This window comes from Anomaloglossus baeobatrachus, chromosome 2 (assembly GCF_048569485.1).
Source record: "Anomaloglossus baeobatrachus isolate aAnoBae1 chromosome 2, aAnoBae1.hap1, whole genome shotgun sequence".
NCBI lineage: Eukaryota > Metazoa > Chordata > Amphibia > Anura > Aromobatidae > Anomaloglossus > Anomaloglossus baeobatrachus.
Window position 1 is genome coordinate 559383679 of NC_134354.1, and position 15283 is coordinate 559398961.

Below are 15283 nucleotides of genomic sequence, written 5' to 3' on the forward strand. Positions count from 1 at the left end.
GTTTATTTCAGGTAATGTTGATGATTATGGCTTACAGCCAATGAAAATCCAAAAGTCATTATCTCAGAAAATTTGAATAATTACCATAAAACACCTGCAAAGGCTTCCTAAGCATTTAAAATGGTCCCTTAGTCTGGTTCAGTAGGCTACACAAACATGAAGAAGATTGCTGACTTGACAGATGTCCAGAAGGCAGTCATTGACATACTCCACATGGCTGGTAAACCACAAAAGGTCATTGCTAAAAAAGCTGGCTATTGACAGAGTGTTGTATCCAAGCATATTAATGGAATGTTGAGTAGAGGGAAAAAGTGTGGTAGAAAAAGGTGCACAAGCAACTGGGATAACCGCAACCTTGATAGGATTGTTAAGAAAAGGCTATTCAAAAATTTGGGGAGATTCACAAAGGAGTGGACGCTGCTGGAGTCAGTGCTTCAAGAGCCACCACACACAGACGTATCCAGGACATGGGCTACAACTGTCGCATTCCTTGTGTCAAGCCACTCATGACCAATATACAACGCCAGAAGCGTCTTACCTGGGCCAAGGAGAAAAAGAAGTGGACTGTTGCTCAGTGGTCCAAGGTGTTGTTTTGAGATTAAAGTAAATTTTGCATTTCATTTGGAAATCAAGGTCCCAGAGTCTGGAGTAAGAGTGGAGAGGCACAAATTCCAAGCTGCTTGAGGTCTAGTGTGAAGTTTCCACAATCCGTGATGGTTTGGGGAGCCATGTCATTTACTGGTGTAGGTCCACTGTGCTTTATTAAGACCAAAGTCAGCACAGCCGTCTATCAGGAAATTTTAGAGCACTTCATGGAGGTGTGCCGCCCCCGTGGAAGCAGCCGAGCTGTTCAGATCCGGGTTCGCTGTGGCTCGAGAGTCTCCGGACCCGGGGGTCATGCGGCACTCAAATGTAAGGGGGATATTTACAGGGGAATGGATATATAGTTTGTGACGCCACTCGTGGTGTACGGGAATTTGGAGAGTACCGCCGCTGCCGTTGAGAGTACCTGGGGTGATGAAGTGGGGGCAGCAAGGTGTCGTAACCCTCCACAGGTAGGGGGATGCCCCGGGACTCGGTGAAGGGGTGTCGTGGGATGCAGGGGTCACTCTCGTACTCAGTCAGTTCATAAGCAGACGCTGACAACGGGGTAAACCAATTCTCTGTGTACCGTTGCCGCTGACGGGAACTCGTCCGGGTCCCATCCCCTATGGTGTTGCCTGGTGATCCGTGACCTGCCTCCTGGCACTAAGTTTGACTTCAACTTGGTGGCCCAGTAGTATGGAACTAGCCAGGCCCCGCTCCCCACTATGGCTAAGTGTGGGAGCTTGCTCTCAGGGCTCACGCTTGGGATTTTCTGGACCGTTTTGGATTGGAAAGTCCTATCCCCCTCGTTACGCTAGTGCCCAGATTCTGGAGCGGGTGGGAATGGATCATGAAGGCCCCGTTCTCCTCAGGTGAATTGTCGGGTTGCCTGAAGCTACTCCCACACCTAGGTGCCTTTGGTCCTGGACCAGTGATAGTGCTTAGCTGCCAGCTGTCCTCCTTGACAAGTCCAGGCACCTTGCCACAATCCCCTGCGACCGGGGGTCCGACTCCTCTAGGCCCAGACCACCGTCTGCAACCTAGACAGCTCTTCCAGGAGCCACTGCTCCCGACTTCCTCTCTCACTCTCCTCCTACCACTCTACCAACTACTCTGACTACACTCCTCACCTCCCCTCCTTGACCCCCAGGTGGGTGACTCTATTCCACTCAAGCCATCCACTGGTGTGCCTGGTGGGTGTGGTGCAGGGTGTATCTAGGATTTGATTTGCTGTTGGAGGCAACACCATTTAGTTAGGGACCCAGAACCAAGAGGGAGGTGAAATACTGCACAGAAGGGCAGCTTGTGCAGTACCCTGTGACGACCTGATAGTCCAGGGGCTTCACACTTTCCTCTACCGATTAAACTTTTTGCAGATGGAAATTTAATTTTCCAGCAGGACTTGACACCTGTCCACACTGCCAAAAGTACCAATACCTGGTTTAATAACCACAGTATCACTGTGCTTGATTGGCCAGCAAACTCGCCTAACCTAAACCCCATGGAGAATTTATGGGGTATTGTCAAGAGGAAGATGAGGGACATCAGACCCAACAATGCAGACGAGCTGAAGGCTGTTATCAAAGCAACCTGGGCTTCCATAACACCTTAGCACTGCCACAGGCTGATCACCTTCATGCCAAGCTGCATTGATGCAGTAATTCATGCAAAAGGAGCCCCGATCAAGTATTGAGTGCATTTACTGTACAGACTTTTCAGTAGGCCAACTTTTCTGAAGTTAAAATAATTTTTTCAGTTGGTCTTATATAATATTCTAATTTTCTGAGAAAATAACTTTTGGATTTTCATTGGCTGTAAGCCATAATCATCAACATTAACAGAAATAAACACTTGAAATAGCTCACTCTGTTTGTAATGACTCTATATAATATATGTATGAATGGAAATGATTACAGGACATGGGAACATAGCCTAATAGGAAGGCTGGGAGGGTAGAAAAATCGCTGAAATGGATGGAAACAGTGCTCAAATGGAATGGGAACAGCATGGTGAAGACGCCTGGATACATCTTTGACTCCAAAGTCACTGCTGGGAACTAAATAAATAATTTAAAAAAAGGACATGGGATCCCCCTTATTTTTTCATAACCAGCCAAGATAAAGCAGACAGGTGAAGGCTGATATTAGCAGGTTGGAACTATCCATGGATATTTGGCCCTTCCCAGGCTAAAAATACCAGCCTCCAGCTGCCCAAGAATTGTCCAGCTCCTCCTCATTGCTCTGTGCTCAGTGAGACACTGGTGACACTGATGAAAGTTGTTGTCACTACCCAGCTCCTGTGAATAGCTGTACTTTACTACTATTCACAGTCGTTGGAGCTGCAATCGGGAATATGGACTACAACAAAGGAGCTTCATGGGAACAATTTTGATAATAAATTGGTAAACAAGGGATAGTGTGGGGGGTTAGTAATGGGGATGTCTAATCGACACCTCTCAATTACTAACCCCTGGGCTTGATGCTAGCTGACATCAACCCCCAAAATATTACCCCCCCCCCCATTGCCACTGCACCAGGGCAATTGGTAAGAACCGGGCAAAGTTCAAGAATTGGCTTTTCTAATTGATGCACCAGTTCTGGGGCAACTGGCCAATATCCATGGAACATCCCAGCTTGTTAATATCAGCCCTCTGCTCTCTGCTTTACCTTTGCTGGATATGAGAAATAGGAGGGGGGGGTTATTTTTCATTTATTTATTAACAAGTACAGAAAATTACATGTGACGATGTTAACCTGGGTGCAGTTAGCAACCAAATCACTACATGTCGCCAAAACACAAAGACAGTAGCTGCCGGGTTAATACACTAGGTGAAGCAGAACCTATTGAGGAACAGTCAAACAAGCCAGGAGTCAGTACACAGAGAGGTCACGTAAGTACAAGGGGCCGGGTTGAGATGGAGTAAGCGAGCTAGCTGGAGTCGGTACACGAAGAGATGACGTCAGTACAGGGGCGGACAGAGATGCAGTCAGAGACCTAGCCGGAGTCCGTACACAGTGAGGTCATGTCAGTACAAGGGGGTGGGCAGAGACTGATTCGGAGAGCAAGCCGAGGTCAGAGCATGAGGGAATGAAGTCAGTAGGAAGGAGTCAGGAGGGGGACGGGGAAACAAGGTAGAGGAACAAGATCAGGGAAGACACTCACGGGAACTAGAGACAACGACTGCCTAGCAGGAAGTATCACTGGCAGTACTTCCAAGGAAACAGCTCCCACATAAAGCAGAGCAGTACCTGAAATAAGGCCCCGAAGGAAAGACCCCTCTTCCACCACAAAGACACAACCGGAACCCGGGGAAAACCACAGGGACCAGCAAAAGCTCTGCAGGAAAGTGGAGCTCACAGGGCAGAATCATGACACTACACACACAAGGCACACGGATATCTATCTGATATATAATTCGTGCCTTGCGTATGTAGTTTACTATAATTGTTAATACAAAAACGTGTGAGTTTCCCTCAATTTTTGATAACGGGCCAAGGTAATGCATACAGCTGGGGGATGGTAATATCAGGTTGGGAAGATCCATGGATATTGGACCCTTCCAAGCAGCTCCGGTGACTGTGAATAGCAGTAAAGCACAGCTATTCACAGAGGCCAGTTTGTGATGAGAACTCTCATAAGTGTCGCTGGGTCTCACTGAGCTCAAAGGACTGATATTTTTAGGCTCGGAACAGCCAAATACCCATGGGCCTTGCCAGCCTGATAATAGCGGCCCCCAGATGTCTGCTTTACCTGGCCTTGTTATTAAAACTAGAGGGGAACCCATGTCATTTTTTAAAAGTTATTTATGCATTATTGTGGTGATAGAGGGTATCCTAAGAGAACATTACCAGAGAATTTTCCAATGCTGGTTTACGAGAGCTAAGGCAGGGCAGTGTGCTGAAGTAGTCTATAGTCCAGTCGGCTGTGTCGAATCATGTGGGTTGGAGTACTATCGTCTTCGTCTGATGGGTGTTGAAATCTGCATGTATCACATAATTGTAGCCTCAATAATTTTATCACTAGGACTTTTTCTCTTTTTTTTTTCTTCTTGTCCCCAAAGTCTTTTTCTTTAGTCTTTTCTAAAGTGGCATAACTTTTCATGATTTTGACAGGCACAGCCATGCTCCATTCTGCCCATGATCCACCGATATTAGCGCAGATGGCTGAGATTGGCATGAAAACACCAAGTCAAAATATTTTGAGTAGCATCCAAGTTGGGCAGAAATATTACAATTTATTTAAGGGTTTTACTCAACGCTGCTGTACATACCTTAATGAATCATCATCTTTTTATTGGCTGCTACAAAAGTGTTCATTTAAATATATATTTGCTTGTAATACAGTGCCTTGCGAAAGTATTCGGCTCCCTTGAATTTTTCAACCTTTTCCCACATTTCAGGCTTCAAGCATAAAAGATAAAATTTTAATGTTATGGTGAAGAATCAACAAGTGAGACACAATTGTGAAGTTGAACAAAATTTTTTGCTTCATTTAAACTTTTTTAAAAAATAAATAACTGAAAATTGGGGTGTGCAATATTATTTGTCCACTTTAAGTTAATACTTTGTAGTGCCACCTTTTGCTGCGATTACCACTGCAAGTCGCTTGGGGTATGTCTCTCTCAGTTATGCACATCGAGAGACTGAAATTCTTGCCCATTCTTCCTTTACAAATTGCTCGAGCTGAGTGAGGTTGGATGGAGAGCATTTGTGAACAGCAGTTTTCAGCTCTTTCCACAGATTGTTGATTGGATTTAGGTCTGGACTTTGACTTGGCCATTCTAAGACCTGAATACGTTTATTTGTGAACCATTCCATTGTAGATTTTGCTTTATGTTTGAGATCATTGTCTTGTTGGAAGGCAAATCTTCGTCCCAGTCTCAGGTCTTTTGCAGACTCCAGCAAGTTTTCTTCAAGAATGGTGCTGTATTTGGCTCCATCCATCTTCCCATCAATTTAAACCATGTTCCCTGTCCCTGTTTAAGAAAAGCAGGTCCAAATCACGATGCTGCCACCACCATGTTTGACAGTGGGGATGGTGTGTTCAGGGTGATGAGCTGTGTTGCTTTTATGTCAAACTTCTCCTTGCCACTCTTCCATAAAGGCCAGATTTGTTCAGTGTATGACTGATTGTTATCCTATGGACAGACTCTCCCACCTCAGCTGTAGATCTCTGCAGTTCATCCAGAATGATCATGGGCCTCTTGGCTGCATCTCTGATCAGTCTTCTCCTTGTTTGAGATGAAAGTTTGGATGGACGGCAGGGTCTTGGTAGATTTTCAGTAGTATGATACTCATTTCATTTCAATATGATCGCTTGCACAGTGCTTCTTGTGATGTTTAACGTTTTGGAAATCTTTTGGTAACCAAATCCGGCTTTAAACTTCTCCACAACAGTATCACGGACCTGCCTGCTGTGTTCTTTGGTCTTCATGATGCTATCTGCACTTTAAACACAACAGTGAGACTATCACAGAGCATGTATATTTATAAGGAGACTTGATTACACATAGGTGGCTTATATTTATCATCATCAGTCATTTAGGACAACATTGGATCATTCAGAGATCTTCAATGAACTGCTGGAGTGAGATGCTGCACTGAAAGTAAAGGGGACGAATTATATTGCATACCCCACTTTTCAGTTATTTATTTTTTAAAAAAGTTTAAAATAAGCAATATATTTCGTTCAACTTCACAATTGTGTCCCACTCATTGATTCTTCACCATAACATTAACATTTTTATCTTTGTTTGAAGCCTGAAATGTAAGAAAAGGTTGAAAAATTCAAGGGAGCTGAATACTTTCGCAAGGCACTGTACATTCACATGCAGCATTAAGTGTATTCTGTGTAGCTTTTAATGTGGTTTTTGAAGCCAAAACTATTAGTGAACTAAAAAAAAGAAAGAACTAGAATCTTTCTTATACACTTTGCCTCCCTTTACTATCCACTATTTTCTTTTGACTTCAATTACTACGTAATAAAAATAAAAGTAGCAGTGACATTGTGACATGGTGTTCCAGTGGGCTGAATGAGCAAGATATGTAGTGGTGATAGTAAATTGGTATCAAGAGAAACAGTTGGGCGGAAAACACTTAAGGAGGTGGTCCACTACAATGTATAGTGGCCATATCGGTTTAAAGCTAGGAAAGAAGGCTTTTTCCAAATATCATCATCTTTTTCCAATTCTGCCTGTGAGTGGCGCTATCGCTGTCTGCTCATTCCCATCATGTGACCCGGGCTGCAGTAGTCTCTGATGTCTGGTGATGACCCCAGCATCACTGAGGCAGGACACAGTCTTCCTGAGTGACTGGGCTGTATGCGAAATGTCAACGCACATCACATTCCAGTAGTGCTTGTGGCACTCTGTTAGGCCCCCTTCACACGCACGTGCCTCCGGTACGTGCTAGGTCCGTTCCCGCATGTACCGGAGACACGGGCACACGTATACCCATTAAAATCAATGGGTTTATGTGAACGCACGTGTTTAGCCATTGGCCCGTGCCTCCGTGTGGAGCAGACATGAGCCCGTGTGCTCCATACGGCGGCATGTCCGTTTTTCTTCGGCATCACGGGTGTCACACGGCCCGCACCCGTACCACACGGATGTAGTATGGATGCGGTCCCACGTGACACGTGCCGGAGAAACACGCGTGTCATTGTAAAAATAAAAAAAACCCACATACCTCCACCAGCCCTACAGTCTCTGCCACGGTTGTCACCTGCATCCAACCCCCAGTGAATTTTGAACAACACATCTTCTTCACTGGTGGCCGGAAGCAGCGTCAGCGGGGCGTGGCCTGTGCCGGACACTGTCATTCAGCACCACAGACAGCTCCGGAAGAATCAGGTAAGGTGGGACTTTCCGTTCTCCGTGTGTTATTACGTATAACACACAGAGAACACGCATGTGCCACAAACACGGCACACGGGGAGCAAACCACCCCTTTAATACGTCCGCAAATATTTTTTCACATGCGTGTGAAGGGGGCCTTAAGGAAAGCAGTGAAGGAGAGAGAGTGCACAATGCTGGGCTGTGGCATGCTCTGAAACTCCACCCATAGCCCAGTCACTCATGGATACTGGGTCTGCCTCAGCGCTTCCAAATCCGGAAATCGATGTGACATCACCGGACATCAGAGGCTGCAGCAGCCTGGGTCACGTGATGGGGACTGAGTGGACAGCGATAGCACCGCTCAAAGGCACAATTGGCAACAGAAGGTATTTGTAAAAAGCCTTGTTTTCAGCTTTAAATCAATCAATGTGGCCACTATGCATTGTAATGGACCACCTCTTTAAGCGATGTCCCCTGGCCAAGTTTGGATCCAAAGAGTGATGCAGCAAACAGAGAGGCTGTATTGTCACAGTATGCTAAAGACGAACATGTCAGATACAGATTGGAAAAAAAAGTCAAGGAAAAGTAAACTTTGGTCCACTTGTGTAAAAATTTACTTAAAAAAAAAATCTGGCTACCACCTTGGCAATGAACCAGTGTGTGTAGTGAAGAATCTCAATTCTAAACATTGACCTACTGAGCTGGTGCCAATATCTTTACAATTGTATTGTTTATTGTCAGAGAAAGTCGCTTATGGGGAATTATTCATCCTATGCTTTACACTTAAGTTTGCATCAGCCTGCCACTTTAAAATTCTGGGTGTTTTTTAGTGGTATGGGGAGAAGTCTAATAGAACTCCTTAGACTCACCATATTTTGCACCAGAAATTTACATAATTTATAACATAGATGCACTTAATCTCATATCTGGAGTAGATTTCCAATGCTGGTGCATGGACAGCCCAACATATGCCTCATAGGCTTACAACTGCAGCAGACCAATGGCCAAGACTGCCGTAAGCAATACTACACAATCATCCTGAAAAAGCTCAGTGGTAAAGTTGAGTGTTATGTTTTTCATACTGCTCCTTTGTGAGAACTGCTAAGCTTTATATCTTGAAACATGCTGTAACCACTAGGCAGAGCAGCGCGGAGACAGAAGCAGTACTAAGCTTCGTTTAATGCCTACAGCAGACAAATTAGTGATGAGAAACTGCAAAAGCCACTGTGTTGATGCATATGGCAGAAGACAGTCCTCTACCTTAGGCCCATTTCACATGTCAGTGAAAAACACAGACATTCTTCATGGACGTGTAAAACATGCACATGTCCCTCCGTGTTCCGTGATTCACGGAACACGTGGGTTGTCCATGTGCAATCCGTGATCAGTTATGCATGATTGCACATGGACGTATGCTCACCTGTCCCGTCCATGCTCTCCATGGTGCTGAACTCCTCAGCTCTGCAGCGTCCGCCCACCGCTCTCTGCAGCTACTTCCGGGTCGGCTCTGGTTGCATTCATGAATATTCATGAGCTGGCTAGGAAGCTGCAGAGAGCTGAGGCTGCACAGAACGTCGCTGGAAAGGAGAGTTGAAAATGTTTATTATTTTAAATGTCCGTGTTATTCTGGCACGTGTTTCACAGATCACACCACTGTGTGGTCCGTGGGACATCAGTGATGCCAGAAAAAAACGGACATGTCTCCGTGCGGCAATCACAGACACGTGTGTACGCCGCACGGAGACACGGTCAGTGAAAAATCACTGATGTGTGAGCAGACCCATTGATTATAATGGGTCTGCATGTCAGTGATTCTGGTACGTATAAAAAAAAAAGCACAAACGTACCAGAATCACTGACGTCTGAAACGGGCCTTATGCATCAACAGGGTGGCATTTGCAGTTTCACATTACTAATCTGTCGGCTGCAGGCATCAAACAGAGCTCGACCCTGCTTGTGTCAGCTTTGCCATTCAAAGCTAGATGCACATATGAGCACATAGAGATGAGAAAGACAGAAAGATACACAAATTAAACATTGTTATGCTTAGTTTGTATATTATATGCATTTTCTGTTCTATATTAAAAATAATGTGATTGTGGGAATAAGCCGTTAAAATAATAGCATCACCCACTTCTGCTTCACCACTTGCACTGCTTAATAATAATGAAAAAAGCATTTCCTGTCCATATATTTGGAAAAGCTATTCCAGACAGCCCTGAAGCTAGCTATGGACAATTGCTGTATGCATATTTGTTTTCTTGGTCATGGACTTGGGAAGAACCTAGAGGAAGATAATGTAATAATATACCTTGTGAATTGTAAAGTCCTGCTAAAGCGAGGAATATTTTGTCTCACAACATATGCACACTAGGTGCTGAAACAAAGGTTTTTTCCAAGACTCAGATATTGATGACCAATACGTATAGCTAATCAATATTAGATGGTGAGGTCCAACACCCACGTCGATTACACTGGTCAACGCAATTTTTCTGGCAAAAGGTTTTAAAACATATTTTAAGTCAATTTTGCCTGCTGATTACGAATATGAACTCCGTTTTTGGCTATCACATCAGGATTTCGAGATATTTTCAATTTTTGATGAAAATTACTCATATTGAATGTTTTATGATAAAAACACATGATTTTAGGTACTACATTTTGTATATTTTTAATCAAGGACTAACAAAGATTACAAAGTCTATGTACAGCAAATCAAATATACTTAAAGAATTTAACAACGAAATATAAAAACACATATATATGGCACACAGATGAATGGCAAATGGCAGTTATTTGAACTCTCTTTTCTTGGCTGATCTGTGATGTACAGCTTCTGGGTTGTCTCTCATCAAGCTCCAGCAATAATCAGCCATCATATGTGAGTCCCACCGTCCTTGATACCGTTCTTCCATTGTTTTAATGTCCTGATGAAAACGCTCCCCTTGTTTCTCGCTCACATCCCCAAGGTTCTCTGGAAGAAAGCCCAAATGGCTGTGTAAATAGTGAATCTTGTTACTCATTCTACATCCAAGATTTCTCAGACTCATTAGTAGCTCTTCCACAATCTCTTCATAGTGGTCTGCCTTCTTATTCCCTAGAAAATTCTGCACCACATTGCAAAATGCATTCCAAGCTCTTTCTTCTGTCTCATTCATTGATGTGATAAAATTTGGGTCTCTGATAAGTGTTCTTATTTGAGGTCCATCAAATATTCCAGCCATTTTCTTCTCTTCACTAAGACCAGGAAAAGTTGAACATATACAGTCATGGCCAAAAGTTTTGAGAATGCTACAAATATTAATTTTTACAAAGTCTACTGCTTAAGTTTTTCTAATGGCAATTTGCATATACTCCAGAATGTCATAAAGAGTGATCAGCTTAACAGCAATTACTTGCAAAGTCAATATTGGCTAAAAAAAATGAATTTTAACCCCCAAAACACATTTCAACATCATTGCATTCCTGCCTTAAAAGGAGCAGCTAACATTGTTTTAGTGATTGTTCCATTAACACAGGTGTGGGTGTTGATGAGGACAGGGCTGGCGATCAGTCATGATTAAGTAAGAATGACACCACTGGACACTTTCAAATGAGGCTGGTGCATGGTATCATTGTTTCTCTTCAGTTAACCATGGTTATCTCTAAAGAAACACGTGCAGCCATCATTGCTCTGCACAAAAATGGCCTAACAGGGAAGAGTATCGCAGCTACAAAGATTGCACCTCAGTCAACAATCTATCACATCATCAAGAACTTCAAGGAGAGAGCTTCCATTGTTGCCAAAAAGGCTCCAGAGCGCCCAAGAAGGACCAGCAAACGCCAGGACCATATCTTAAAACTGTTTCAGCTGCGGGATCGGACTACCAGCAGTGCCGAGCTAGCTCAGCAATGCCAGTAGGCTGGTGTGAGTGCTTCTGCACGCACTGTGAGGCAGAGACTGCTTGAGTGAGGCCTGGTTTCAAGGAGGGTAGCAAAGAAGCCACTTCTCTCCAGAAATAACATCAGGGACCGACTGATATTCTGCAAAAGGTACAGGGAGTGGACTGCTGAAGACTGGGGTAAAGTCATTTTCTCAGATGAATCCCCTTTTCGATTGTTTGAGACATCTGGAAAACAGCTTATTAGGAGAAGAAGAGGTGAGCGCAACCACCAGTCTTGTCTCATGCCAACTGTTAAGCATCCTGAAACGATTCATGTGTGGGGTTGCTTCTCAGCCAAGGGAATCGGCTCACTCACAGACTTGCCTAAAAACACAGCCATGAATAAAGAATGGTACCAGAATATCCTCCAAGAGCAACTTCTCCCAACTGTCCAAGAGAAGTTTGGCGCCCAACAATGCCTTTTCCAGCATGATGGAGCACCTTGCCATAAAGCAAAGGTGATCACTAAATGGCTTATGGAACAAAACATAGAGATTTTGGGTCCATGGCCTGGAAACTCCCCAGATCTTAATCCCATTGAGAACTTGTGGGCAATCATCAAGAGACGGGTGGACAAACAAAAACCTACAAATTCTGGCAAAATGCAAGCATTGCTTATGCAAGAATGGACAGCTATCAGTCAGGATTTGATCCAGAAGTTCATTGAGAGCATACCAGGAAGAATTGCAGAGGTCCTGAAGAAGAAGGGTCAACACTGCAAATATTGACTTGCTGCATTAACTCATTCTAACTGTCAATATAACCTTTTGGTATTCATAATATGATTGCAATTATATTTCTGTATGTGATGTAAACATCAGACAAACACAATTAAAAACCAGAGGGCAACAGATCATGTGAAAATATAATTTTGGTGTCATTCTCAAAACGTTTGGCCATGACTGTATAGTTAAAGCATTCTCCACTGTGATTGAGAGCTTTAACGAACTGCTTCATCAATCCAAGTTTTATGTGCAAGGGAAGAGAGAATGTTCTTCCTATCCACTAGAGCAGTGTTTCTCAACTCCAGTCCTCAAGACCCACCAACAGGTCAGGTTTTCTGGATTTCCTTAGTATTGCACAGGTTGATGGACTTATTCCCTATCCAATGCTGAGGAAATCCTGAAAACATGATCTGTTGGTGGATCTTGAGGACTGGAGTTGAGAAACACTGCACTAGAGGATCATGGATTACATTCTTATCGCCAAATGCCAAACTCTGTCGCTGAGGCCATTCAGTTTTCACCCAATGCTCTGCTGTAGCTCTACTGTCCCAGTAGCACAGAAACAAGGGTGTTTTGTGTACCCTCTTTGCAGACCCAAAAGAAAGTTAACCATTTTCAAATCAACACAAATTAACCACCCATGAACATTATATTGTAACCTCTCTAGAACAATCTTGATGTTTTTATATTCTTTAAGTTTTACAGAATGACCTATTGGTATAGAGCCATACTTATTTCCATTGTGTAACAGAAAACATTTTAAACTTCTTTTGGAACTATCAATAAAATGCCTCCAATCCCTTGAATCATATGCTGGAAGTCCCATAAAGAGAAGTAGTCTTTCAACATCAGTACAATAGACAAGATGGCCATCTGAATGGAAGTACTTACGCAGTTCTGCTTCCCTGTTATGATAAAATGAGACACTTGTTCCAGGTTTCAACATTCGATTCTCTTGTAGTCTTGAAGCCAATAGTTCAGCAGACTCTTTTGGTAGATAAAGATCTCTAACCAGATCATTCAAAGCAGACTGAGTAAACAGAATTGGTTTGTCACAATCTTCATCACATGGCTGAAAAATATCTGGACTGTCTTCTTCATCAGTATAGCAATGTGAGGAGAGATCTGTGTCAACGGTTTCTGGAAGCGCAGTATATTAAACCGTCACTTTTGATACACCACTTATATATTTCATGGAATTCATGAAAACGGGATATATACCTATAGTGCAAAAACGTGATGTGATAGAGAAATTATAAGATCAGATTTGAATTCAACACCCTTAAATTAGTCTAAAGCAGGCTTTACACGCTGCAATCTCGCAGCAGTGATCGTACCCGTCCCCGTCGGTTGTGCAACACGGGCAAATCGCTGCCCGTGTCGCACAACCTCGCTTACCCCGTCACACGGACTTACCTGCCCTGCGACGTTGCTCTGGCTGGAGATCCGCCTCCTTTCTAAGAGGGCGGTTCATTCGGCGTCACAGCAACGTCACACGGCAGGCGTCCAATAGAAGAGGAGGGGCGGAGATGAACGGGACGTAAACATCCCACCCACCTCCTTCATTCCGCATTGCCGGTCGCAGCTAAGCTGCAGTTCATCGTTCCCGGGGTGTCACACGGAGCGACGTGTGCTGCCTCGGGAACGATGAACAACCGGAGCAGAGAAGGACGTTCGATTTTTTGAAAATGAGCGACGTGTCAACGAGCAACAATAAGGTGAGTATTTTTGCTCGATCACAGTCGCTTTGTGTTACACGCTACGATATGTCAAACGAGGCCGGATGTGCGTCACTAACGACGTGATCCCGACGACATATCATTAGATATATCATAGCGTGTAAAGCGGCCTTTAAACTGTTCTTAAAGTCCATGCCAGAATTATTTTTTTTTTTGTAGACCATTGTTATCTATTTGCTTTCGCAGTGGCAGATGTGCACATTGTAACTCCATACTCTGTATAGTGGCCATTCTTGAGTACTGCAGCTCAGTTCCTACGGTATTGAAGAGTATTTCACACCATAATTGAAAAAGGATCATTGAATTTCTCCATGTGAACTGCTCGACTGCAGGATGAGGTGCTGGTGCTTTAGGAAATAACCGGTAATGGAAAACATTTTCATTTGCGCACAGTATATACATATAGCAAAGAAAGTGACATACTTCCTAATTAGGTGAACTGCCAAAATGTCAAACTTTTTTTCTCTTTCGTCTAATTGACTATCATCCTATTAACATATCCTCATTTCAGCTTAATTGCGTCCTTTTAATTTCAAACCTACATATAGGACAGGCAGTGAAAAAAATTCCTCTAATAGGTTTGGGAAATTCGTTGTTGTGAGGATGAAGTATTTTAAATATCATGAAGAAAAATTATCCCAAATGAATTTTAAAATTGACCCACTTTACATAGAGCAATTCATTGGTTATCATGTATCTAATAGTGAAGAAAGGGTTTTAACCAGCTCACCTGTATAGGAACACCTCCCTCTTTTAGAAGCAAGGATAGCTTGAAATAGAAAAGATCTCCAGCTTCCAAATGCATAAAATCAATCTTTTATTCCAAAAATTAAAATCCAAAGTACAGGACTTGATCCAAAATAGTAAGAGCAATTAGAAATGCAACGTGTTTCAGACAAGATGTCCTCTGTCAGAGAGCATATAGCTATATGCTCTGACAAAGGACATCTTGTCTGAAACGCATTGCATTTCTCATTGCTCTTACTATTTTGGATCAAGTTTCACAGTAGCCAGTTTTTTTCTGGCTACTGTAAAACACAGAGCTGTCACTTTATGAAGACTGGGTGTAGAAAGAATCAACACAAGTAAGAGGAAATGCATAAAGATACACCAAATGGTTTGCCGATTCCAAGGGTGCACTAATCACCTGTTCTTGGTTTGAACAGTCAGTTTTTGCTGACAGATTTCCTTTAAAGTAACAAATAATTTTGATATTTTATCTTGATTTTGTTATTCATTTTAGGCAAAGGCGTTAAGTTACTTCCTGGAAGAAAACCAAGATGAATATAATTTGAGAAACAAGAACATTGTGGAAATCGGCTCTGGAACTGGCCTGGTATCGATTGTCGCATGTATCCTAGGTCTGTGATTAATTTGTGCATACACTAACCGCAGACTAAAAGCCAACTAATTGCTTGTGAGTGGAGTGTTGTTGCTAGTAACGCACACCCAACCCTTGCGCATACAGTGTAGTAT

General features: G+C 43.2%; 1 protein-coding gene across 1 annotated transcript in view; it reads left to right on the forward strand.

Annotated features, from left to right (window-relative positions):
* The window catches only part of LOC142291844 (protein-lysine methyltransferase METTL21C-like), a 38892-nt gene that overhangs the window by 11549 nt on the left and 12060 nt on the right, over positions 1-15283 (forward strand). The window contains exon 3 of the mRNA XM_075336695.1: positions 15051-15168. Coding sequence (XP_075192810.1) covers positions 15051-15168 — 118 coding nt within the window. The remainder of the gene's footprint in view (positions 1-15050; positions 15169-15283) is intronic.